The 27,770-nt window shown below is 42.4% G+C and overlaps 1 protein-coding gene across 1 annotated transcript in view; it reads left to right on the top strand.

Moving 5' to 3' along the window:
- The window catches only part of FNDC1 (fibronectin type III domain containing 1), a 62,963-nt gene that overhangs the window by 12,753 nt on the left and 22,440 nt on the right, over positions 1–27,770 (top strand). Inside the window, exons 2-11 of the mRNA XM_041470107.1 lie at positions 10,032–10,241; positions 10,618–10,716; positions 12,535–12,649; positions 13,666–13,853; positions 14,505–14,612; positions 16,792–16,980; positions 17,765–20,128; positions 21,895–22,016; positions 23,752–23,863; positions 24,852–25,235. Coding sequence (XP_041326041.1) covers positions 10,040–10,241; positions 10,618–10,716; positions 12,535–12,649; positions 13,666–13,853; positions 14,505–14,612; positions 16,792–16,980; positions 17,765–20,128; positions 21,895–22,016; positions 23,752–23,863; positions 24,852–25,235 — 3,883 coding nt within the window. The 5' untranslated portion in view covers positions 10,032–10,039. The remainder of the gene's footprint in view (positions 1–10,031; positions 10,242–10,617; positions 10,717–12,534; positions 12,650–13,665; positions 13,854–14,504; positions 14,613–16,791; positions 16,981–17,764; positions 20,129–21,894; positions 22,017–23,751; positions 23,864–24,851; positions 25,236–27,770) is intronic.

The raw sequence follows: 27,770 nt of genomic DNA, 5'->3' as shown, positions 1-27,770 counted from the left end.
CAGTGGTGAGCAAGAGGGAGCCCTGCTCTCCAAGAGCTTGCATGGAAGAGCCTGTTGAAACCCATGAGTACGCCCCAGGCATCAGTGAGAGATGGATGCATGAGTGCCCTTGGGTCTGCCCTCAGGAGCCATGGAGCTGCTCAGGGGGATCCTGCTGCCTTTGGAATCTCTCAGGGATTTCTTCTCCTACTTCTCCTGCAGTCAGAGAGAGCAATATGTACTGTGCTTAAAACCCACTTCTCCCTGCTAAGGAGAGTGTTGCCACTCGTGATCCCAATGGGCTTCTTTAACACTGATTAAGCTGTTTCCAATGCTGTCAAAGGCCCCAGCTTTTGTAGAGGTGGCTGTGAGGAGAGTGTGAGGGGGGTGCATGTGTGCAGATGGAAGTCAGGGATGCCCCAGGGAAGATGTGGCTTCCAAGTATTCAGGACCATGTTGTGGGTTTCTCTTCTGTGCTGTCCACTTCTCTTCAATGAACAGCATGTTTTCAATATGTTCTTTGACAACAAAAATACACATTAAAACGTAGTATCAGTCAAGTGTCCACAATTTTAAAGAGGAAACCACAGTTTATAGTAAATGAAGGACATGAATATGAAAACAACAACGAAGTGTAGGTGAAAGCAATGTGGTGACTACAGTCATGAACACAGTGTGGGAAGACACAGACTTTGAAGGGGGGTGTTTTATTCCTGACAATGTCTTGCCATGGCATGAATTGCTTGGTGTGGGTTCATGTTTTAATTTTCTCAGGCAGGTTTCCTTCCTGTCACTGAACTTCTGACTAGGGCTAGAGCACAGCCTGTACAAGGATTATCTGGGGGAAAACAAGCTCTATTCTAGCTTTATCCTGTGCTTTTTTCATGTTTGTGATTGAAGTCAGATTAAATCCAGACTGCACCATTTAAAGCAGCCTCAGGCTCTGATTTATCTCAGAAACAGGGCTTAAGATGTTGTAAGTTGATATTTGTGCTATTTCCAGTGAAGCCAAGAGATGAGAGTTTCTTGCACACTAGCAAGAATCTGAGTGTCACAGGAGCTGCCAGCTGAGACAGCCAGGAGTCTCGTGAGGTAGTGTGGTGTCAGCGCTGGGAAACCTCAGGTGCATTTCAGTGGAGAAGGACTAATATTCCCTTTATGCTGCAGATGAGGAGTTGAAGGGATGTATATGGAGTCATTTGGGGTCAATGGCTTTATCAGATCCATTGACACCTCAAACTCTTCCTCCTTGTTGATTTAAAAGAAATAGGTGAGCTTTGCTGTACATTTCTTTTTCTGTAAAATCAGTGAGTCACCCTTCTTGCAAATCAAATTTCCAGTGACAGGCCTGATGAAGTAGAGGTTTCCACTGAAGCCAGGGAGCTTCGGGTCAAACTGGAGAATCATAGGCATCTAGTCCCTTCTTACAGTCTTCCATTTTTAAGTTTAGAAAAGGTTAGACTTGAAGTCAGTAAACAAAGATTGAAAGGATACCTGTATTAACATTTGAAACTCAGCCAAATAGTATAGGTCTGATTTTGATTTGGTATCAAAAACTTAAAGACTGTAAGATGGCTGATGGTACCACCTAATCCTCAGACTGTTTTCTGGACTCTCAAGGAACACCTGGACTCAGAATTATGACTCTGTCCGGCATAGGAAGAAAAGTCCTTATGTTGTCAGTCATTTTGGCAGTATCTCTGGCTGATATGGTTAAGCCATGTAAAAGAGAACAATCGACCAGAAATAAAATTATTTTCACCAGATGAAGAACTTCAAAGATTTCAAATGTAAGCAAGCTAATATTATTAGGACCTTGAAAGATGCATTGATGAGAATCCAAAAGAAAAATAGACTAATATCAATGTGAATTAGTATTAGACAGCCAGGTAGAGGAAATGTATCTAGACAAAGGGAGAGTTTGAGTGACAGGTTTAAAAGCCACCTTTCAGTGCTGGTTTTGGAGTAGCTGGTTTTAAAAACACTTTCAAAATGGGTCTGTCAAATGTTCAACTTTTTCTGTATTTTACTTATTAGGGAATTGGGAATAATTAAAGTTTTTATGACATACAAAGTACATTCTTCATAAATGCTGCTCCCTTTTCTGTTAGCGATTGAGGATTTTATTTTAGAAGGGTCACACCCCTACATACTGTTCCTGATTTACAGAGTGTGCTATATCCATCCATATCCATCACACTGCCTGATGTTTGGAAGCTTTCAGGAAGCCTGCTGTTGGAATAGGTTTCATGTTTTGCACTCCCAGAAGTGGCTGCTGAGTTGAGCAGTGGGCTGTATTTCTGCAGGAACTGAAACAGTGGCCTGATGTAAACCATGTGTTTTGGAGCCCAGGCCATGCACATTAGTGTGGGTGGCAACAAGGAGCCCCAGGCCCCAAGCTGTGCAGCCAGGAGAGCTTGAAAATCACCTGCTCAATTCTTCTGGACTGTGAGGGGTTTCTGCCCTCCCACTGGACCTAAAGGAGTGATGACTTGGTGCCTCTACCTCTGGAGCAGGGGTAAATTTCAAAATAAGTTGGAGAAAAAGTGTGCTACCAAGGCTTCAGTTGGGAACTATGAAGGTTTAAGCTGTGAGAGCAGTGAAGAGTTTTGAATGCAGTCTTGAATCAAACAACTCAAATGCATATGGTGAGGGATATATTTAAGTGCTCAGGAGACTGATGTCAGTCTCCAAGTGACAATTATAAGTGAAAAATGTATGCTGTAGTGGCACAGCTATGTAAAACAAAGCAAGTGGGCTGTTTATAAGGCATGGCTGTCCACAGCATCTCTTGAGAAGAACGTGGAAAGAGAAAGATGGAAAATGCAAGTTTTAAAATTATAACAGTGGTGTTCTGTATGGCTCAGAATGGATGGCTGTTGCTGCTGCAGCTCTGGGCCCAGTTGAAGGAGCTGTTTCCGTAAGTTTTTGTTGCTTGGTTAATGCATGCAGCAAAGCACAGCTTACTGAGTCTCAGTTCTCCCTTGCCAAGTATTATGATTTTACCCACTTGTAATGCTGGCTGGAGACACTATCCATGCCTTTGTAGTTGTCATTTTAGAGGGAGCCACAGGTGGGCCCTAATCCATCCCTGCATTTATTGTTGGTTTTCTCTGGAACCCTTGACTGACAAACCCTTGCCCAGGTATATGCTATGGATGGTTGCACTGATACAAATGAGGATTTTCCATCACCTGTGATGCCTGTTCAAGCCAACCAGTCACCTGCAAGGCAGCAGGGTTAGAAGGCAGCTCTGTCCTCATGGTGACTGGCAAGAGGAGGATGCCCTGCCAAGGAATGTGCACAACCACATACCTGTTGTCCATACCTCACATGTGGTTGCAATGACTGTGCACTTCTTCTGTTCTGATGCTGGAGTTCTTGGTAGTGCCCATACCTGCCTGGTGAGCAACATGGTCACTGATGATGTTGTGCACCTTAAAGGTTTTGGCTGTATAAATATGCTAGCAGATGTAGATGAGCAACTTCATGATTAGGGCAAGATACCAAGGGTGCAGTCTCCAGAGAGAACAGACAATTATAGCCCAATAAGTTAATGAAAAGGAGTCCCCCAACTCAGCCTGTGGGTGAAGCCAGTTACGTGAAGGCAATCCCGTACCTTTGCCAGCTGGTTTCACCTGCTCTGTCCCCTCAAGGAACCCCCTAAGCTGTTGTCACTCCAGTAGTGCCTTTCCTCCAACTCAGTGAACAGGCAGGTGTTGGACAACACCCTGAATGGACCCTTGCAGACCAGGGCCATGGCTGCAGTGTGTTCTGACAGCCTTTGTGAAGGTCCTGGGGCCTTTGCACAGTGCTTTGACCACTGGAGAAGCCCGGATGTAAGGCACCCAGAGCCAGTGGGTGTGAGAGACAGACATAGCCCAGCCTCAGAGGGCTCCTTTCAAAGGTCACTGTTGCAGAAGGAAGCCTGGGCATTGATGTCAGTGGGAGAATGTGAAGCCTTCAATAACTCACTGTTGGTTTTTCCTAAGTCGTAATACACATGTTAATCGTGTAGAATTGCATCCCTGAGTCTGAAAAGTGCCCTGATCCACTGTGCTTAGCATTCAGAGGGCTCTTCAAAGGGAGCACTGGAAACTTCTGTTGACGCTGTCAATTTAAAGAATGTCCTCCGGATGCCAGGTAACTCCTCTACAGATGTATAATGAATTGCTTTCCTTAAATCAGACATTACCGCTGGATACTGGTCCTCTGCCCAAAACTCCTGACTGGAGCCCAGTGAATTATGGCACAGATTCCATTGTGCTTTGCAGGAACTAGAGCGTTCCAGTCCCTGCTTTCTGCGCCAAGCAGAAGTGTGTGGAAATGTGCTAAACTATTTTTTCTTTTTTTTTCTGCAAGAAACAAAGGATTTTTATGTCGCTCGCCTCTACTGCTTTAACTGATTATCTTATTTCCAGGAGGAGATCTGATGTTGAGTGTATAAATTAGTTGCATTTACAAGAGTTGTTCAGCCCACACAGGGAAAAGTCTAACAGTGCATTTTAAAATACTAGGGGACCCACCGACCCGGTCAGCCTCAGGGTGGATTTGTTTTTCCATTTCAGTCCTACTTTCTCTGATCATATACTTAGCCTTTTACATGTGTTAACTGCTGCGCTGCTCTGAAGATTCCCACTAGAGCTCGTGTTCTGCTCTGTGCCAGGGCAGGTCTGGGGGAAATCACTGCGCCCAGAGTCTTGTGCGTTTAGAGCAGTCAGCACATCACAGTTTGGAGGGCCACATCAGCACTGTTTGAGCTGGCTCACCCACTGCAGGAAATATCTTTGCAGAGTGAACTCTTCTTGGGATGGCCCCAATCCAGCCTCATTGAAGCTGGTGAATTGCTCACATTTTCTTAACCAAGCTTGGGTCATCAACTTAAAAAAACCCCATCAACTTTAAAAAATCCAGTAACACTTAGACAAAGTGACATGGGGCATTAATTTTTGGGTGGAAAACAACAATTTTCCTGTGGTATTGTGTTTGTCCTCTTTCTTCTTTTCTTTTCTGTTGATGTGGCTTGGGGATAGCTGTATGGTGACAGGTAACAGTCAGAGTATGTGAAGGTAAGGAGGAGAGCAGCCACCCCTGTGTGGATTGCTGGATGAGAAAAGTGAGATGTTTTCTTTCCCCTGTGCTTTTCAGTTGTGGTAAAATAATGTTTTTCTTTTCCTATTCATGAATAATCAATAAAGGTTGAAAGCCTTAAGTTGCACAAAGGACCACAAAGCTTAGATGCCTGGCTTTGCTGGTAAAGTTATGCTTTCACCTTGCCAAATACACTCTGTTTCATAATCTATTTCAGATTGGGTGAAAAAATAAGATGGTGTATCTGAATTGCCCCAACCCTTAAAGCCAATACACAAAGTGATTTACTTGCTGGAAGATGGTAAAGAACCATGTGGAAAACAGCACCTGTTGGGGGCATGAACAAGAAAGAACTGATCATGTTGCAAACTATTTTTGAAAACAATGGTTTTTTTCCTGGTGAAGGTCTGGCCATGATACAGCCAGTACATGAACACTGCCACATGGATGTGGGGCTTCACTCTTTGACTTCCCTAGTGCTTTCTGTGGGGCTGGAATTCCTCAGTCTTTCTGAACCCCTGGGCAGAATCCTGTCTTGGTTTCACAAGCTGCTCAAAAAGGGCACCTGTAGAGTTCCTTAGGATGTGTTTGCCATGTGTGTCCTGAATTGAATGTCACAGCTCAAGCAGTTGCATCTAGGAGTTGCCAATACAATAGGTTTTATGAGTATGAGTGTTTTATGAAGAGTCTTACCTCACAAATGGAATCAAATTTAGAATTGCCAGCTAAGGAATTGAAATAGTGTATCTTTTTTTTCCTGTTCATTAATTAACTATATATTTTTTTCTTTTTTTGCTACAAATACAGCTGACATCTTCATGGAGGTAGGGATTGGATGCCTATAGAAATGCGTAGTATGCAGAGTGTTGTTTCCCAAAGAAGTAGCTCAGAGATCTAGGAACCGCATCTGGCTGAGGTACTTTTCTAGTCCTGGTGGTGGTTTTGAGTGGAAACGTGCAGGGTGTCTGTAAACTGAGTTGCTCAGCTTTGAAATTGGATTGCAGATTTTCAGTGATGCAAGGTTCTTACCTCAAAGGATGATTAGCTGAGCTTAGGGAGCAGTTAAGTTGTTAAGACAGGAATCTACTTTTTCAGAAGAATGAATGAACTGAGCAGTTCAGTACTTTTTCTTTAACCTTTCGTACTGTTTTGTCTGGTAAAGCAGCAGTAGTCTCAAGTACAGAGTTCAGAATCAGTAAGTCTCATTTGATGCTTAGAACTTAATTTAAAATAAGTTCTATTATTAAAATAATAATAAAAACTGAAACACCACCTTTCCCCTAAAAAAACCCTGCAAAAATCCTGCCAGTTTGCTGTTGCACTGCAGATTCAGATGATTTTTGGTCAAGTTGACCATTGCAGGATTTCATTTACCAGCTACCATTTTTGGTGTTTTCTGATGACTTTGTTACCTCCTAGCAGCTGCAATTTCTGCCTCTAAGCTATTACTTTGGCCATGGCTGGGTCATTGTATTCAGTCTCCCAGACTTCCGCCTGACGTGAAAAGAGAGATTGATAGTTGTTTATAAACTATATGGATATTGTCTACTGGCTGTGCCAAGTTATGTGTCATCTCTGCAGCAGAACATATTTTATGGGTCCAGTTTTCCAGTCCTGAAATTATGGCATACAAAGTGTGGAAAAGTTTTTGTTGACTATGGAAGGCAAAAAGAAAAATCTCTACCTAGACTTGTGGTGGTAAATTGAAGTGCTTTATTTTTTGTGACCTCAAATTTCAGCTACTTTTTGTGCTTGTATCCTAATGGGTTTGAATTGTTTGGTATGTTTTCCCCTGCAGTTATAGATTGATTGCCAGGGGTCAGTACTTCCCTTTTCTTCTGGAACTATTGTGTGTTTTCCTTTGCTAGATAATTGATGAGACCCTCTGAAGAATCTGTATGATTTGGCAAGTGCAAGCTGCCTCCTTGTATGGTTGTTCAGAGGATGTTCTACCCTCATTAGACCTTGTGCTTTGGGCTTACATAATTTGTAAAATGCTTTCCTACAGTACAGGGACATTTTGGCAATACTAGTGGACGTTTCATCTGTGAGAAGTTAATCTCAAGGCTTTAATCAGTCCTGAATTTTTGGGGACAAGATACCGTACATGGATTCCTGCAGTTCTAAGTAATGTTGGATTTCTAGACTGAAGAGAGTGAAAGGGAGTGACTCTTTCTCATTTTCGAGACTACAGAAAAGCGTTTTATTTTAATGTAATTGCAAGTAGATCTTTAGATGAGTTCTGAAGATGATTACCAGTTGATTTAGTTTGACCAGAGTGGAAGTCCAGAAAGCTGTTGCATCAGTTTTGGAACAAAAGAGAAAATCTTTACAGGGGTAAATAATGGGCAGATGAGGAAGACTCAACCTTAAGTTCAGTCAAGTACTTGATAGCAAATTATTTTAAGCCTGTTCAAGACTATTGCTCCTGGGGGAGTTCAGTATCCACACAGGAAGGGGCATCACTGGGAGTTGAATGACTTAAATGATGCATGGGATCTAATACTTCCTCCTCCCATCCCTTCTCTAGTGAGTAGCTTAGGACAGTTCTAATTTTTTGGTGTGATTTTTGTGGTTGGTGATGGTGGTTCTGAGGGATTTTTTTTAACATGAATGAGCCTGGTTAGGAGGACAAAACTCTGGTCTTTAGGATACAATGAGTTTTTCTGGTTGCTCACTGTCTACAGTCCCAGGATTATCCTCCTTGTGGAAATTCAGATTTTTTTTCCAAGAGCCAAGATGAGAGCGGGAGACCAGGACAAGGGGATGCTGAGGTTCAGGGGCTGTGACTGCAGAAATAAGTGAATCTGTTGGGGACTTAAGGAGTGTGAAATGTCCTTCTGACTGGGAAGTGCCAACCCTTTGGCATGGCTAAACCCTGTGGGACAGCAACTTGGTAGGTACTTCTGTGGGGAGGTGTGAGCCCAGCTTCATCTTCCCCTGTGTGGCTGAGGTCAGGGCCTTCAGCCTTATCCCAGACCAGACTGATGGCTCCTGGGCCGTGGTAAGCTCCTGCTGCTGCTCTTCATTTTTAATGAGAAGTCCCTTTCTTGTAAAGCCTGGAACAGACTTCACAAAAAAACGCTTCTTTTGATGGATCAGCAGTTGTCAGCAATGCCATTTTAACTATTGCTGATAACTCCATCTTGGGTGCCTTCAGACTCCTGCCAGTCAAACTGTGATGAGGAATGATAAATAGAAACTGGAACTAACTAGTGAAATAGGAACAATGGTGGTAGAGTGTGGTGCTACCATGAGGAAAGTAATTGAAGCCTTGGAAAGCCCTTGTTTTAAAATCTCAGCTGATCCCCTGCATTCAGCCTTAGGGTCGATACAATTCTCTTTGCCTAAAACCACATTTGTTTTAGATTGAATGCTTTCCATATGGCTCTCTGGCTGGGCTGGTTCCCTTTGTATCCTCCATCCCTTGCAACTCTCTATTTTAATTTTATGAGAAATTGATGAAAAAGATGAAAACTGCAGCTTTGACTGGGGAAGCAGAGCTGTTGGGCTGCAGTGTTCTTCCCAGAACATGCAGGGCTGCTGAGAGAAAACCAGCACAGTGTACTTCCACTGCAGCCTGGGAGAGCGTGGCTGGTTGAGGGGAGATGTTACTCCCCTCAGCCAGGCCTGGGACACTCAAGAGAAATGTGGACATCTGGGCATGTGGTGCTTACTAATGGCACATGGGCTCCAGTGAGAGCCTAAGGGAGTCGGGCTGGCTTTGCCCAGTCCCAGGAGGACAGGGAAACATCTCTCAGCAGCCAGCTGCTCCTTGATGGGAGGCTGCAAGAAAGTAATTTCTTGGTGGCAGCAAAGCACATGTAGTGCTGTAATGCTGGGCAGCAGCTGCAGGTAGTTGTTCAAGAGGTTTGGATTGGATATGAGGAAAATGTATAAGAAATACCATGGCAGCAGGACCAGGAAAGGGATCATACCCCTGTATTTGGACTGGTGATACTCAGCTACTTTGAGTTCTGTGTCCAGTTTTGGGCCCCTCACTACAAGAAAGACATTGAGGTGCTGGGGGAAATCCAGAGAATGGCATCAAGGCTGGGAAAGAGCTGGAGCACAGGTCTTATAAAGGAACGTTGTGGGAGCTGGAGTTGTTAAGCCTGGAGAAAAGGTCTCAGGGGAGACCTTGTTAATCTCTACAACTGCTTGAAAGGAGGTTGTAGCATGGTGGGAGTCAATTTCTTCTCCCAAGCTGCAAGTGACAGAACAAGAGGAAATGGTCTCAAGTTGCCCAAAAGGAGGTTTAGATTGGATACTAGGAAAATTTTTTTCACTGAAAAGAGCTGTCAAGCCTTGAACCAGTGTGAATTCTTAAAAGAATGCTGCCAGCTTCTCAGCAAATGTTAAAAAATACCCAGCTTGCACGAGGTACCTTTTACAGTGCTCAAGGGATCATATTATGGGAGTTTGGGAAGTCAGGAATGAAGGCATGTGCAGAACAGACATTTTAGATATGCATCTGTTGGAGAACAGAACAATTAGAGATGGGTTTAGGAGAAAAGAACCTGGTTTTGATAGTAAAACTGTTCTGTGCTTCATTTTACACTGAACTTTAGCTCTTCCCAAAACAATAATGTACCAGTGTGCCTGAAGTGGGGAAAGGGGGTTTAAAAAAAGGAAAAGGAAAAGATTTAATCAGGAAAGCTACAAGACATCTCCAGTTTCTGGCAGGAGTCCTTGTATTACGATATATTTTCCCTTTCAAGGTCTTGCACCAGTTTGAAGGGCCTGGGAAAAGGCACTGTTGAGTATTGTACATCCCGCTTGGAAAGCTTGTTGTTACTCCAGTTTGGTTTTACAGAAACAATTAAAAAGCTGTAAAATTATGCCCTTTGTTCTGATCTTTATAGATGTGCTTCCAACAGATATACGTGGACTGCTGATATCATGTGCTCCATAGTAACTATCATGGGGTTTGTGTGTGTGTGTGTGCTTATTTTGTGAAGAGAAAGGCATGCCAAGCAGACCTCTGAGAGTGCGAGCTCAGTCTCCAGATGGCAAGTTACCTTTTCGGTGGAAACCACCTTATGGAGCAGGATTCAGGGGTCCACACAGCAGATCCCAAGGCTATCCCCGTGGATATGGAGAGAGCAACAGAAGGATGAGCTATGCTCCGATGCCACAAGAGCGACAAAACCAGGAAGCAAGAAAACTAGGTGAGTCAAATTTCCCTGCTGGCACCTAGCTTAGCTAGCACTCTTCTACAGGGGCTAGGTGAGCACACATCACATGCTGTCCTAGGTATCAAAAACCCTTCTTCCTATAAATGAAAACACGTGTTTAATTGTGTTCCATGTCTTAGCAAAGGGAGGATATTACTTAGAAAATAGGGTAGAAATTGTAGGAGAACTTGATGCTTTGTTAAAGTGACACCATGGGCAAGTTTGTCATATTAACAGCAGAGGGAAAGGGTAGAGAGAAGAGCCGTAGCTCAGATTCTGATTGCATGTGGTGGGGCCACTCTGAAATCCATTCTTCCTTATAAATGAAAAAGGTTACAGGAGACCTTCTGTTTTTTCCCTGCATGCACAGCCTCTGAATCAGTTCATGTGGTTTCACTGCCGTCAAGGAGCTCACAAGGACGGAGCCAACCTGTCTATAGGTCATCTTTAACTAAAAGAAAAGTCACAGGTATGTTTCTTTCACATCTACTGTCAATGAGTGGAGACAATTGGATGCAAAGAGATAGCTGGTTTGTGGTGTGTGGTTTTTACACGGGAAGTCTTTTGGTGGTAGAGCTACTAGATTTTTCTCTTTGTGGTAAAGAGCTTGATGGATGTCTATAATTCTCTAATTCAAGCAGGATTAATAAAATAGTTCAACTTTGTAACATGGTTGGTTGAGTTTCTGAGGTCCTGTTTTTTTGTTTTTTTTTTTTTTTTCTTTAATCTTCTCTCTATCTACTGACAAATGTTATTCATTACAGTAACTGCATGAGAAGGCTTGATTAAATCAAAGCCAGGCCCCCCAAAATGATATGCCTTCTTTCTCTCAGATCTATAACCCCTTTTTTGAAGGGCTGATTACCAGAAGCATCAACCCAGCAAAAGTTTTCACTTACATTGGAAAGAAGTCATTGCATGCTGCTGTTAAAAAGGATGACTGAGATTCTGTCATCTCCACGCCAGTGTGCTTTTCACCCCCTCACACTGTGATGTGAATGGCATGGGAATGGCAAAGTGTTTAGGAGATTTTGATGGTGATAAACACCTATGCCAGAACTGAGAATTGTGCCTGAACTGTATTGAAATCCCATCTCACACCTTTTCCTTTCTCATGCTCACTTTCTTTCTTCAGGTGCTCCCATTACAAAACTTTGTAAATAGGTCCCCTAAGCTACTTGTGGGTAGTAGATGGGTCCTCTTGGTCATTTTTGTATAGTAGCTGTTTGGCATGGAAAATCTGGAACTGTATGAAAACTCTCTGTTAAAAACCTGTTTGGAAGAGGGGAAATGTGCCTCCCTGCTACCTGCCATTTGTGCAGGTAGTGCTGGGTTTTGGGCTAATGCCCTTCTCTTGCTGAAGAGAAGGGGAATCTCTCCCTGAATTTCAGTCATATATGAGTAAGATCCCTAGAGAATGAGATCATTCTCCAGAGTTTACTAGCTTCTTTCCTTTCCTGAGACATCAATATTTTTCCCAATGTTGCTTGTCTATAAAACACTGTCTGGAAGGTCATGCCTTGTACATTCTGTGCCTTTGGGAGACTTGGAAATAGTTGCCATTACACTAGTAAGGAAAAGTAATAAATCTCTCATTGGCCAGTAGACAGACTAGACTAAAACAACTCTGATGGACAGATAGAAAAGGGAACCTCATCAAAATTAAAAACCTCAAAATATCAAATTAGTTTCACTTAATTTTAAAATTTTGTAAATTATTTGCAAAAGGTACTCTGATATGTCAAAACAGCCCACTTCAATGATTTTTTCTTTATTTTTCTTGCATACCATAAAAAAATAAAGCTGAATTCAAACAACCTGTTTGAAACACTCAAAACCATAAAATATACACTAATTCTCCCTTATGAAAAAATTTTTGAAGAAGGTTTTATTGCCCTTCAAAATAAAACCCGATTTTAAAATCTCAGAATTTTCTTTAAGACAAATTTTCTGCTCTCCATGTACTTCTAGCAGTGCATTTGCCAGAGATGGTGAATATCAGGATGTTAATAAAACATTTGCTGTGAGTAACAGTTTGGGGACAAGTAGAATACTGAAGGACTGTAGAATGTATTAGTACTATGGCCTTGCAGGCACACAGCTAACAAAAGAAATTATCTTTCCATGAAATACCATCAGTAATCAATGGAATTAATTTTCCACTCACACTTGTATTTCTAAATCAACTGTGTGGTGTGAATATTATTATGTCAGTTGAAGACATTTGCTGTTTTTTAAGAGAACTCCAATGTTGTTGATGATATGCTGTTCTGTTTTGCCTTTTCAGAGGAGGAAGAGGTGGAGGTGGCACAAGACGTAACTGTTCGAGTTATGTCCTCTCAGTCTGTGCTTGTTACTTGGACAGACCCACTGTATGAAAAGCGGAAGGTTGCAGCAAGCAGGTACTTAGCCCTGGGTTTTTAAATGGCTACTGAAGGGGAGCTGCTGCCAACACTCTACTGAATGCTTTTGCATTCATTTAATTGCTGTTGGTTATGAGAATAATTTAGCTTGCCTCGTAGCACCCTGCTCGTTATCATTTAGAGATCTGTGTGAGTGTTGTACTCACACAGGGGTTTACATCTCTTCTGAAATGTTGCCAGCACCATCTCTGGTATTTATTTGGCTGTCCCAGTGTTGGTATATCACCACAGCCAGCAAAACCCCAAAGATGCATGGGCAAAGAAGGAGCGGGGGCGAGGCACAGCCCCACAGAGGTGAGGTGTTGAGTTGTCAAAACAGACTACTGCTTCGAGATGACCATGCTGTAGGTGGCGTGGGAAAGACACATCACTGCAGTGGGAAAGACACCCATCATTGCACCCTGCATCCTCTGACCCTCCAGAAAACCCATGCAGTTGAGGCTGAGCAGGCTGGGGCTCCTCTGAGTGAGAGCTTGGCTTGTGGCAGCATGCTGCAGCAGTTGGAGACCAAAACAAACAAGAAAATGGGCTGGAAACTGCCAAAGATCTGAAAACGCTGGATTGTGTTGCTCAGCCTGGGAATACTGACGAGCTGTGTAAACTGGTGCTGAAATGCCCTGAGAGTCACAGCAGGAAAACTAGTAATTTTAGATGTTCTCTATTTCTTGGTGGAAGCAGTTTTCTAGGCAGACAGGTGGGAACTGAGCCACTGGTGCTGCTCTGGGAGCAAGGGCCTGCCAGCAATCCAGCCATGCTCATGGCCATGGGGTCATCTTGAAGAGTCCATCCCTTGGGGTGAAAGCAATCACACTCCATTAGAGGAAGGAAAAAATATGCTGGGTTTTGTTGTTGGTACTTTGTTGTTTGCACTTTGGTAGGTTCCTCCCTAAGCCCCAGCAGGCTACTAGAGGGCAAAGCATCCCTGTCCCACTCTGTTTCTGCTAATGCTAGTCTCCCACATGCTCACTTTTATTTTCCTGTGTTTCTGGTGCCAGGCAGTATAATGTTCGCTATCGGGAAAAGGGGGAATCAGCAAGGTGGGATTACAAGCAGGTGTCCAACCGGCGGGCACTGGTAGAGAACCTGCTGCCAGACACTATGTATGAGTTTGCCATCCAAATCTTGGAGGGAGAAAAGGAAGGCAAATGGAGCGTGTCTGTTTACCAGCGGACCCCAGAAGCAGGTATGCATTCAAGGGGTCCTTGGGCTAACACAAGTCATAGGGTTTGAGCTGTGGAATAGGGCTGACTTGAGGGAAAGCCAGAACAAGCCAAGTGATTGCTTGGGGCAGCAGAGGGTTGAGAGTATGGGAAAGGTCTCATTGCTGCTGCCTGCATCCCTGCAGTAGTGAAGCACACCAGGGGAGCACATCCAGCTGGTCTTGTGGTGCAAGGAGAACAAAGGGAAGTGGCTTAGGAATTTTTGCAGGATGGTTCAGCACCTTGGACCCCTGCAGTTAGATGTGCCCCTTCCTTTGAGAAGAGCAACCTGGCTTCCATTCCTCTTTGTGGACAGCAAATTTAAATCCTCCCTCCACCATGGAGAAGCTGTCAGGCCCCTTTGGTACAGGGAAGTGGTCCATAACAAATGACTGTGTCATTCTGGCTAAGCCATAATAGCAGTCTTGTGCAAACTTCCTGTTCTTAAAATTATGGAATAAAATTTCACTATGGCAGTCTGAGAGAGCGATGTGACAGAGACAAGCATGGACCTGAGCCATGTATACTCTTCATGTTTATCTTTGAAGTAGCTGTATAGGAATCTCTGCTATGGAGCAAAAGGTGTATGCTGTGCTGATTCTTACTTGCCTCTTCTGTGTATGGCTGTTTCCCAGCCCCTGCCAGTGCACCTGAAAATTTGGATGTTTGGCCATTAAAGGGGAAACCAACCTCTGTAGCTGCATCCTGGGATGCTCTTCCAGAGAGCGAAGGAAAAGTCAAAGGTGAGTCCTCACTGTTGGTTTCTAACTCCCTGAAGGAGCCGTTGTTCTCAAAGGCAGACTGCTGCCCTGCAGTAGGCTGGAACCTTGGCTGTGCCAGGATTCTTTCACTTGATTAAACCCAAGCAAGATTTACATGTTTCCAGCCCAGTGTCTCCACAGTGCCACTGAGAAACCACTGTCACTGTCTGCCTGGGATGTCACAGAGGTTCCTGGGGTAACATGCATGCACATTTTACCTCTTCTTACATTAATAGGCAGGTCAAAATGAGGCTAAAGAAGGAAGTTTCCAGAAAAATTTTAAAGAATTGTAGAGGAAAAATTGGGTAGTTGTCAAGAAAGTGAGTGGGTTTATGTTGTGTTTTATTTCTAGTTTGTCATGGAAGGAAATCCTCAGCTTAAGAAGCAAACACACATCTGATTTCAGAAGATCTCATGCATAAATCTTTTGTACTATAGTGTTATTGGACATAGTCATAAAGATAGTTTGCCAGTTGGCTAAGATTTGCATAGAATTAAAGAAAAAGTTCTTTCTGGGATTTTTTTCTGTTTCCCTCTGAAATTGAGGCTGATTTTTTAGCCTCCTGTTCTTCAGTGGTTAACAAGATTGTGTTCTCAAATTACACAAGTTTTTGGAGGTCCCTTATCAGCGCTACAGCATCTCAGGATTTGAAAAATCATTGGCCTGGAGGGACGTACACTGTGTCTGCAAGACCTGCTTTATGTGTTCTTCAGGACAGTGGTGGAATTCCTTCCTTTTTTGAAGTCAGTAGAAGTCTTGCCAATTACTTCAGTGGAGCTGCAGTTGTGTCCAAGAATCATTATTTCTGTAAGAAGGGTCATGCAGGGACATTATCTGATATTTCAAGTCTGCTCCTAATTTTGACCAATCTGTAGCCCTTTGTGCAGTTTTGTCTGCATTGTTATTAGATGATTAATCCAAGGCAATCGTTTTAAAGATACCTAATATTTAAGGGCTGAATGCTTATACACATCTAGTATATTTCTGTTTGAGTATGAAGTGTTACAGGAGATGTCTTATTTTTAAACTAAGTAAATGACAAGATATTTTTACTGGCTAAATAAAATCACTGAATTAGCATTTCATGGGCATTTTGATACAATGTGGTAATCTGGAATTTTTGTCTTTTGATCCTTTTGTTTTTCAGTCCTGTCCTTTTATGTATTTATACCACATATTAAAATAATGGGAAAAAATGTTCTCCAGTAGTCATTTAAGAGTTATCAGAAGGTACACCAGTGTCTCTGCCATGAAAGCAATGCCTGTGTAAAAAGAAGGAAAAGAAAAAGATTCAAAGAAAAAGGATTTATGCCTTCTGATACCTTGATTTGTTTTTCAGTGGAGCATTAAATGTATTTGCATATAAAATATCAATTATTTTTTTCCTTTGATTTTGATGAACTGTGCATGGCTTATTTCTTGACACAATAAATATGGGCTCACTCTCAGAAAAAAAAAAAAAAAAGATGCCATTATGTTCTAGAGTTTTCTCATTGTGGCACTGTGGCTCCCCAGGTATTATTGTGGGTTTTTGTATAGGGAGACAAAGCTGAAATGCATTATCCAAACCCTGGGTTTGTCTGATACCTGTGCCTCTCACAGAGGATTTGAAAAGAAAACAGAGCTTGCACATATGTGGCGTCTTACCTGCACCTATTGGGAGTATAATGGGAAGATTCCTCTTTGTGCCCAGAATTGTTCCTATAGGGGTGAAATTTCTCTCAATACAGAAAGCTAAGACAGAGGACAGGTATCACAGTAATTCAAAACTCGAAGGTGAGAGCAGGGTGAGTTTCAAAGTGGCAACCAGACCTTTCTTTGCTCTCTGCTGTGGTGTTTCACCCTAGCTCTGGCTAAGCACCGTGTGTCATATTTAGAATTTGTTGGACAGACGTGATGTTGCTACCATTTGGCAAATCTGCAGTGCTGATATTTTCTGGTAGAAGTTTCTCTTCTGGATAAGAAATATTCAACTTAACCTACATATATACGTGTATCTCTCTCTCATGTCTTTATACTCCAGCTGTTAACTCAGCGTGCATTGCCAGTTTATTAATTTTAGTAATGCACGTTCTAATTCATCCTACCCATACAGTCTGTCCGCTGGAAACAGGACTGTTTTCAGTTTCCTCCTTCCAACCGTCTGCCAAATCATTTCAGAATACATTCTTTCATACGCCCCGGCTCTCAAGCCATTTGGAGCAAAGTCCATCACCTACTCTGGAGCTACAACATCAGCCATAATAGATGGTCTGCAGGCTGGGGAGCGCTATATTTTCAAAATTCGTGCAGCAAACAGGAGGGGACCGGGTCCTCAGTCAAAAGCCTTCAGTGTCGTCATCCCAGCAGGTGAGCATCAAGCCATGAACCAGTGCTGTAGTTCACCCACTCTAGCCTTGGTCCCAGTTGTGTTAATTCTTACTGACTCAACTCCTCTGCACTCTATCCACTCTGACCTGTGGGATTTGACTTCCTTGGTATTGTTTCTGGTTGCTCTTTTTATCATTATATCGTCCAAATAAGTCTTTGTCACTCTGCAGCATGCAAAAGGTAATTTTTATGGACATTTTAGCCGCTTAAATAAATGCATGCCATAATCTATGACAATACTATGTGTTCTTGTTATCTAAAGGCCAAAGAATGCAATGCTCTGGGTTTTTGTCTGCTCTGTTCCTGATAGCTCCCACTCTTGAAAGTCACTTAGTGTCTTACTCAGATACTACTCCTTGTGTTTGGCTCTTGCCAAAAAGTTACTGTTGTAGGGATGGAATATTTGCTGGGTTAGCTAAAAAGGTGGGCCACAGCCTTACATGGGATAATGCAGCACCATGCCGTCAATATGACTGAATTCTGCTGAAGATTTGGTTTCCCTGAAAGGGTGTTGCAGTCCCTGATTTTGCATATTTGATTTTAATTGGTCTGAGTTTTACCCAAGCTTCAGTAATTCCACATAGGTACCTTCCTACAACCCAAAACTTATCTTGGCTGGACTCCACAGCCTGGTTAATACAGAAATAATTATTGCCTCATATTCTCATAAGTTTTGTTCTTGCTACCTGGGTGTTTTCTGATTTTGGTCAGTTTTTGTGAATCTTCTATTGTTACGAATAAACACTTTTCTTTTTGCCTCTAGCTGCTCATGAGGATTCAGTTGCTCAGCAAAAGACAAATATCCAAGATAATTCAGAGGCTAAAAAGACTGGGAATGCTGGCTCATCTCCTTCTCAGAGTTCTTCTGTTTCTTCAAAAGCCCAGCTGTCACCTTCTTCTAAGCAGCTGTCTGTTCATTCACCTAGCGTTAGTGATAAAAAGAGTCTTCTTTCTGAATATAAGAACAAAATCTTGACTAGAGGGGTCCTAAGTAAATCTCAGTTACCTTCTAGAAAGACAGGAGAGCAGGAACCTGACCTCCAATCCACTGAGGTGACAGATGATGGCGATTCCTCCCAGGAAGCTACAACATCACCACCAAAAGCCCAGGACCAGAGGAGGAATGTTAAACCTTTGTTCCCTAGTCGGCCAGTCCACCCTGTCCTTGCCTCAGGGAAGATGTCTATTCGAACCCACTCATCTGAGGTGTCAAGCCAGATGAGCACAGAGGAACGTGAGCCACCAGCACTGTTACCATCATCATCACAACACTCTTCTGCCTCGTCCACTCCCAGATACACAGATAATGAAACCAAGCAATTGAGGCAAAGCAACAACAATGTGCCTTCTAAGACCTCTTCCCATCCTCTGCCTGCCAAAAGTAATGGTAATGTGGAAGGGAAGCCTGACCCCGTGCTGGTGAAAGTGTCTTCTAAAGCTTCAGAGCCTGGTCGCCAGGCCTTGCCATCAAGTCGGCAGGCTGCTGTCCCTCTTGAGGGTGTCTCAGGCCATCGCAGTAGGTCTGGCTCTCTAGGTCGTTCACACCAACCTGCTTCCAAATCAGCAGATTCCGATGCTCATAGTAGCCATAATGAGTTTGACAGTGAAGAAGCAGAGGACAGAACAGGACAGCCAAGTTCTAGGTCGCAGCAAATAAGGCTATCCTCAGGTTCCAGTTCCCGCACATGGAAAGATTCAAAATCAGCGGTGGCGGCAGTCTCATCAAGGTCTGCTGTTCCTGGTTACACTTCACCTCACTCTCGCTCCTCCACCAGTGCCAAATCCAAGGGAAAGGATGTTGATAAGAATTATAAGGAGGACTCACAAGATGAAAATCCCTTATTGCCGTCTTTGCCCTCTTCCAGGCAGTCTTCTTCAGCAATCTACTCCAAGAGAAGAAATCCTCAGGTCGATTCTGATTCGCGCTCCAGAGAGACACATGGTGAAAAATCACCCCACTCTGACTCAGAAGAACAACAAAGTCAAACAGTTGCTCCAGAAAAGCATTCTCTTTTGCAGTCTTCTCTTTCCAAATACAAACCTGAAGAGCAGGGCAATAGGGAGGTAAAAGAAAAGCTTGCTCGATCAAAACCAAGCGAGTCTTTGCCTAGAAAGACACTCTCTTCTCGTCTTCCAGTGGAGAAGACCTCTCACTCACAACCTCCACAGAGGGCACAAACCAGTCCTTCCATCCTGCATTCAAGGGGCCGGCGCCTCCCATCTCACCGTGCCATCTCATCCCAAAGTAATGAAGAGTTGCAGGAAGATGATGATGAGGATGAAACAGAGGGCAGTGACAGAGCAAGCAGGCACTCTGTGTTTCTTAAAGAGGTGTCCTCTTCTAGGGGATTATCTGCTTCTTTCTCTCAGGGAAGCTCAAGTTCATCTCAATCAAAGCAACAGCAGCCAGGTTCTCAGGTACCTTCCTACAAACCAAAACACACTCAGCCAGACTCCAGTTCTGCCAGTGATACAGCAAAAGACAACCAGTATAATCAAAGGCTGTCACACACTTCGAGACAAACTCGTCCTTCATTACCTACTCGCTCTGGAGTTACTGCCAGAACAGTGTCCCAAACAGAGAAGAAAAAGGGCCTGTTGCCCTCAAAAATGTCTAACACTGAACTTCTTCAAAAAGTTCCTTCCCCTTCTTCATCTAAATCTCATCAGTCAGTTTCTAATGAAGAGGATGATTATTACAGTGAACATGATCAGAATGAAATGGAAGAGAAACCCACATCTTTGGCAGCAAAACAGTCCCCTTCTGTTTCTAGAGGTAACAAAAATGTATATGAAGACACTGCTAGCAATAAAAGAAAATCTATGGACACTCTTCTACCTCACAAAGTAAGTTCTGAAGAAGAAGAGACAGAAAAACCTTCAATATTAAAAATGTCTTCTCCTGAGTCACCAAGAAGCTCTGCCATAGCATCACAGATTACTCAGTCCTCTAATAAACATACCCCATCTAAACCAAGCTTTGTCTGGCCACGTTCTTCTGCATCTACCACCACACACACCATTTCTCCAGCAGTTTCTTCCACTTTGTCTCCTCGTCAGCGACTATTGAACTCCAGGCTAGGGAGCCCTTCTCAGCGCCAATTTGTTAGACCTCCTTATAGACCAGGTATCCTGTCTTTGTTGTATTAATGTCACTAATCCTGCCTTTGTTGTATTAATGTCACTAATTGTGTTTTTCCTAGGATCAGCAGTTAGATGGAAAGTCCTCCAGCAGGATGCAGGTTCAGTTGTTTAGTATAATGTGTTGCTTTTTATTTTGGTGGTTGCTGGGAAGCCCAGTTCTGGAGGACATTGCTGATTTGGTGTAATGTGGTGCCCCAGACCCTTTCTCCTGTGGTCTGATCTGCAAGGATCCCGTGTTCCACAAAGAGGGTGACAGAGTTAGGTACCAAATTGGAAAAGTTCCTTATTGAGCAATGACTTCACCAAATGCTCATTGAAAGCCCATTTGTACTCAGAATATGCCAGCCTCTCAGGTATGTAGCTCTTCATCAAGGATTGCTAAAAGACCTTTGTAGGTTCCACAGTACCACCTTGCCCATGCCTAGACAGTGAGGTGTTTCCTTGTGTTCTCTTTGATGCATTTTTAAGCCACTTTCCTCTTTTTTCTAAGTGACAGCTCAGGGTTGCCCATACAGCCAGGTTGAGCCCATCACAGCCAGGCCATCTAATACATTTATGGCTGTGATTTACCCCAAAAGTTAGGCTTGCTTTCTGACAGAATGTCTGCAGACCTGGGTAGTAGAATAGAGGGTCCACTGCACATCAAGGTATTTATTCCACATGTCACCAATGGAAAATCCCTGACAGCCTCAGTGACCTTGCTGGGTAGAAATACCTTTTGTCCCTCCAATGCATGGACATCCAAAATAGTATTTAGTGATTTGAGTGTTTTAGTAAATACCTTCTGTGTTATCCATAGGTAGCAATGTTTGGTTTGAAGTGTCCTCCCTGCTACACAATGAGGACTGTGCAGCTGGGCTGTTGCATTTGCTATGCTTTAGTCAGTGTTGCGTAGAGATTCACCAGCTTAAAGAGCTTTAAGATGGGAGTAGACCTTGAATAATACCATGGGGGATGAGATGTATGGCTGAAAAAATAACAGATTTCTGTATGGAGGTTATTTAATGGTTACTGCTAGCAATGAATTGTGAAGTTATAGCCAACAAGTGTTCAGGTATTTTTTTTCCCCAGTCTATATTTTTCCCTCATTATATTTTTCTGGAGGCAAGTCTCACATAAGATGTGAAATTTACTTCCCTTTCAGAGCTGTGGGGCCTACAGCTCAGTGCTGCTGCTTCTCCACTTCTGATATGAGTGTACTTCTGTTTAGCAGTAGTTTTTCAGCTAGAGAAGGAGATTCCTTCCTTTTCCAGGTTAAAAAAAATAGGTGTGGAGATAATTCTCATGCCCTCTCCTTTCAGTTTGTCACTACATCTTTGTATAAGGATAGGATTGAACAACTGGTTGTGTTTAATAATGATTTCTTTCTTCATCCCACTTCTGAAAGATCACTTACAAAGATCACAAACATTTTAATGACTGTAGTGCCATGAAGAAATGTTGCCCTGCTTTCTTAAAAAAAAAGAGGGAATAGAGAGACCAAATAAACATGATAGAGATGAACAATGAGTGTTTAACCTCTTCAGAAAAAACAATTTCAGATTCTTGTGTCAGCTGCAAAAATCTGACAATGTCACTACAGTTGCTCCAAGAAGAAATGGAGTGCCTGGTTTGTAGAGTGTGGTGAGGCCTCTTTCTGTTCTTGTTTATATTCAGATCAGCCAGAAAATGCATTTACTTGCAATTTAAAATATGACTTGTAGGTTGCACTGCTTTCTTCAGAATAGTGTGTTTTCTTCCCTGTTTCAGGTTATAATGGCAGACCAAATCTTACAACAAAAAATGGAAATGGAAATGGAAAAGTAAACACTGGTAATAATGGAAAACCAAGTGGACAGAAAGTAATCAATGGCCCTCAAGGAGCAAAGTGGGTAGGGTGACCTTCTCTCTAAATTCAAGATGTTTTGGCCTTTTACTGTACTTGTATTTTCATTAAGAAAAGCACTGTCCCCCATCAATGCAGCTTTAAAGTTTAGTTTCCACTGTTCCACTGAAATCTAATGACAAATCCAGGGTTTTGTTATTTTAACATTTTAAATTTAAAACCTGATGGGTTGAATTTTAAATTATAACATTACTCTTATAAAATTTAGAGAAATATTTTTTCATCAAAGTCAGTGAGATTTGTGCTCCCCAGTGACTTGGGGACTCTTGACACAGTGGGCTGTTGTCTGCTGTGCAGTGTGAGTGGAGACTGCCTGGAAAAGCTGCTGTGAAAGATGTGTTCAGCAATGCTTCTCCCAGACTTGCACCTCAGGTAGAAGCTCCTGAGCAAGACTTCTGGAATAAAAAGTGCCTCCATAACTGTCACAATGCTTTAAATGCACTTATGTAGGTTTTTGTTTCCTCATGTTTCCAGAGGTGTACGCAGAAGAGCTCAGATGCCATTGATAGGAAAGCCCCACAAGCTGCATACATGCCCATACCTTGTCTTTTAGCATCCTTTACAATTAACTTTTAACCAAGGAAAGCAAGGGAAAGAACTGGTGCTTCCTTCATGTTTTCCCAAGAGCTGAGCAGTAGGACTCTGTGATCAGCCTCCCTGGCATCAGCAGAGCTGCTTGCACGTGGGATGACACATAAAGACATTTATTTTATGGCCACATCAATCTTACCATTTTCATTAGAGGAACATTAAAAAGTGCATTAGATGGGTCACATTCAAGGGAGACATTTTGAGAAGCATGCCCAATGTCCTTCAAATGGATTCCAGAAAGTGGGCTAGGAAGGTCCTTGGAATGCCATGGGGCATTACTCTGCCTCTTGAGGGGAAGTCATTGCTGCTAGCAGGATGAACACCTTGCAAAGCAAGAGGATCTATGCCAAATCTGGTGCCTGGAGGGCTTCAGAGACTGAGCTCATAATCGGCTGTCCTTCCTGCTGCAGTCTTTTTCTCAGCACCAGATGTAAGTCTGTCTTGCCAACCTGGAATTGCTGTTTCTGTCCCCTTCCCAGTTTCCTCACAGTACTTAACACCTTTTGCATTTTTGTGTTCTGTGGCTCAGTGTCTGTTACCTCAGGTTAAAACAGCATACAGTTCAGCTATTTTGGGTTGAAATAGCAAAAAGGACTGAATTATAACTGCAGTTAGCTCTGGAATTCAGTCCAAGCTCTCAGACATATTTGTTTTATGAGACAGAGGCTTTTCTTCAGTCTCCTGCCCCAATTAAAATCTTAGCTACTTTGTTTTCACTGCCATTTCAAAATAAAGTAACTAGTCTAATATTTAATTTTTTTTTAGTTAGATGTAATTCTAAATCCCATCTTGAAAATGGGTCCATGTCATACCAAAATCAATATTATAGGAATGCACCTTGGGAGTCGCACAGCCAAAGAAAATCAAGGGATTTGCTCATTTGCACACTAGAGCTACAGTAGGTGATATGAATATGGCTGTGCAGCTCTGGACCCCAGTTCCTGGGACTCTGCTTTCTTCAGCAGTGATATTTCAGTGATTACTATACACTTAGTTTTAAAAGTTCAGCTGTGTTGTAGCTATTCCTGAACATCACACTTAGTGGCTGAATTTCCCCAGGATTTCTGTTGTTGAAATTTCATTTCACCTCCTCTTGGTTAGCTAAACTTGAGTACATCTATTGCTTTTAGATTGTAGATCTTGACCGAGGGCTAGTGTTAAATGCTGAAGGAAAATACCTCCAAGACTCCCAAGGCAACCCTCTCCGAGTGAAATTAGGAGGGGATGGACGTACAATTGTTGGTAAGTTGCAACTTCCTTCTTACAGAAAAAAGCTCTACAGTTGTTGTACACATGGTACAAATCCTTGAGCTGTTGAATGCTTCAGGCATCCCCAGGCCCCATGCAAGCCATTTGGAGTTGCTTGTGCCTCAAGTCTCCACCAGAGTCAGCACATAGCAGGACCTGGGGAGGCTTTGAGTTACCCTGTGAGACTCCAGACTACGAGGCAGCAAGAATCACTCAAGTCCATCTCACTTGTATCAGCGTTAGAAAGGACTGCAGAACTGATCCAGAATAAGGACTGATGAGTAGAATAAGAGTTGATGATTGTTTATATCTTTGTATGCATACGAATAATTATTCCCCACTCCTAGCACTGTACCAGCCATATGGATGTGTTTATTTCATTTTTTCTTCTAAAGCCGACAACAATTAGTAAGAAACCCTATTTGTGTTCTCTGAAGACTGCTGTTTGCATTTCAGTCCATCTGTAAGATCTCTTGAATACAAATTCAGTGCCTATTGTTAACCTGTCTACCATGAATATTTACAGTACAGAATTTGGCACACAAGTTTATCTACAGTGACAGCATCTTGCCAGCTCATCCCAGATTTTCCTTGCACGTGTTTGACATTAAGGAGCAGAATATGGATTCATCATACATTTCATCAACAGTTAGTTGATGAGAGTGAATTAGATGAAACGCCGTCATTGTCTGCACATTGTGGTTCTGAAATGAAACGTCCCTGGAGTGTTTATCAAACAGCTGAAAAATGTGAACACCGTGGTGTTTTTTTTTTGAGGTTTTTCTGAACCATTTTCCAGCTTCCCAGCCATGGCTCTTTCCTAAGTAACACTCTCCTTCTCTGTCAGTTTACTTACAGAAGGCTCTATTCACTCTATTCAGTGCTTTTGTGGCATCCACTGTGATAAAACACAGTAATGCTAATGCTATAAGCCTGAAGTGGATTAATGATGAGATTTTTTGGTTTTGTTCTTCTCTCTTAGATGAAAAGGGTGCTCCAATGGTGAGTCCTGATGGATTACCTTTGTTTGGACATAGCAGATTTAGTAAACCTGTAGCGAGTGCACAGGATAAACCAATAATAAGCCTTGGAGGAAAGCCTCTGATTGGTCTTGAAATGATTAAGAAAACAACCACTCCCTCAACAACTACTACAACAATACCTACAACAACTACCACGACAACCACCACAACCACTACAACAACTGTTGCTACAACCACCACCACCACCACTCCTGAACCGACCACCACTGAGCCGCCCACCGAGAAACCCACACCAACTTGTCCTCCGGGCACCTATGGAGAGTATGATGATGAAGGCAACTTGCTCCTGGGGTTTGATGGCCTGCCAGAGTGCAATGCAGAAGGTAATTTCCTTTTGTGCTCTTTGAATTTCTGTGGCTGTGCTGTTTGTTACAGCACAGTTACACGGATGTGGAATGGTGGAGAATCTGCCTCTGAAGATTTTGGTCTGTTTGATAAGGTAGGAGCTGAGACTACAGCTCGTGAAGAAGGGTTTGGGTGTTAAATGGATTTTTACTGGAAAATGCCAGCTTTCACCAAAGCTGAGATTTTTTGTGAAACTGTGTTGTTTTCAGCAAATTTCTTACATTGTGTTGGATACACTTTTATCACATATGTTCACTCACAGGGGTACAAGTATAGGCAGTAGCTTTGTGGTCAAAGCATTTACATATAAATTTTTCTCATTCCATTTCAGGCCAGGGTAGGAGCTGGAGGAGCTATACATTTTGTCTGTTTTGTGTTCATTTATCACAATGAATTCTGAAAAGTCTCTCTTTTGAGCCATAGTGGAAACAGCATTTGCAAAGTGAGATTCTTGTTCTCTTGCCAGCCCTTAGAGATAGACTGTCCAGCAGGAATGCAGCACAGCACAGATGAAAGCTGGTGAAAGGCAACCCAGTTCTGCACAGATAAGGAAGAGAGTTCTGCACTGATTTCTTTGGTATCTGAAGATACAAACCAGTGTTAGTGCATGTAATTTTTCCTTGTTGCAGTTGTACAAGCTTAAGTTGTGGTGCCAAACTGAAATCCAAAGTAAACACATATAAATGCACTAGAGCCTTTGGGTGTTGAGCCTGTTTCCTACCATGTTTTATGCTTTCAGCACCTGGATTGCAAGTGAGTTAGCTGCTCATTTTGCCAAACCGGATCAGGGTGCACCATGGTAGCCCCTTACCCATCCCATTTGTAGGTAATCCTCAACTCATTCTACCAATGGGCAGCACAGCCATAACTTTACCAGCATGTTGTCAGTCAGATATCTGACAACTGCAGCAGCCAATTTTAATGGGTAGTGAAGCCTCTTTACCTTTCTCCTATACACCTGTATCTCTTAAGTCAAAGTAGATTTACAAGTGGGTCATGAAACCATGGTCTAGGAAGCTGAGCTGTCACTTTGAAAAGGGCAGTGATATAGAAAGGTGTGGCTCCAGCAACTCACAGCGAGTCTAGGGATGGCATCTTGGGAGAAGATCTCAGAAGCAGAAAACAAAATTCCCTTATCAGAGGCCCATGGCAGTTAATGAGTCAGAGATGCCAGCTCCTTGTGCAGGTAAAATTAAAATGAGTTCTATGTTAGAATTTATTAACAATTAGCCACATCTGGCACTGTGCAGTTATAGAATCATGCTTGCATGTGTAGCTATGCACAGATGTGTACATACACACACACACATACACATATGCATGTAAAAATCATATCATCATTAAATATTGATGAGTTTTGCTTTTCCCTATGGAAAATTAATAGTTCTTAACTGTACTTACAAAAGAAAAATTGTGTTACAAATATTGTTATATATAGTCACTCTCATACTTTCAAAGTTGCCTAAAGGGAGCCATGGTTTTTGGTAGTTAGAATCCCTCACACACCCCCCAGCTCCTTTTGCTTATCTTAAATGTTGATTACATCATGTAATTTCCTCTTTTTTTGCCTATGCTGTTTGTTACATGGAGGACCTCTTCTGAGAATACACAATGTAAGAACAGTAAAAGTATATGACACATATCTGGGGTTAAACTGAAGGTAGGATCCAGAATCTGAGCAACAAAATCCTTTGCAGTGTTACGTTTAGCAGAGTTGTGGGCTGGGGAATTTTCATGCGATTTTCTGGACATTTAAAAAATTCTGCTTGGGCTTTTTGCCTTCTACCAGATGGGCTTGCTGAATCTTTGAACTTGATAGAGGCATGAATGAAAATTAAGTTTTTATTTAGGCTGTGTGTTCAGTGAGAATGGCCTTAAAGTAACAGACAAACAGCCTGGCATTTTGACAGTATGTCTGCAAATGCCTCACAGTGGAAGACTGAAAGGATGGTGCTGGATTTCTGCTTCTTACCTGGTTCTTAAGGCTAATTACTTTATAGCTTTTGCAATATTAGTCCCTACCTGGGAATTTTGAAAGCTTCTCTGAAGAGTCTTTTTCAGTTTTTTTTTAAATCCTAGTGACCTGCTTCAGGATTAGATAAACACAGGAAAACAGTCTGCCTGTTCCACAAAGGAACTTGCTAGAAAAGTAAAGATCTTTGTGGTATTTATTTAATGATGGCTGTTATTGTTTAACAAGATAAGTGTATATTTCAAGAGGGTAAACAACTACTACTTGAATTATCAAATCAATGCCATTTTCACTTGACCATTTCCATTATATTAAATTGTATTTTTGTCTTGTCTTTCCCTTTAATCTGAGTCTAGAAATTACTCCACATTGTTTAGTGAAATACTTTTTCTGCCAAAGCTTGATATTTGTTGCTAAGTGCTTTATTCACAAACAGACAGGGTCTGCAAGTGCCAAAACCCAGCTCCAAATGTTCTGCCTAAACTTTGGCAAATTCTTTTATCTCTGGCAGGATTTTTTCTTGATGCAGCAGAATTTATTA

This window comes from Pyrgilauda ruficollis, unplaced genomic scaffold (assembly GCF_017590135.1).
Source record: "Pyrgilauda ruficollis isolate IOZ18807 unplaced genomic scaffold, ASM1759013v1 scaffold24, whole genome shotgun sequence".
Classification (NCBI taxonomy): domain Eukaryota; kingdom Metazoa; phylum Chordata; class Aves; order Passeriformes; family Passeridae; genus Pyrgilauda; species Pyrgilauda ruficollis.
The sequence above is the reverse complement of the archived record's forward strand: the minus strand, read 5'-3'. Positions and strand labels throughout refer to the sequence as shown.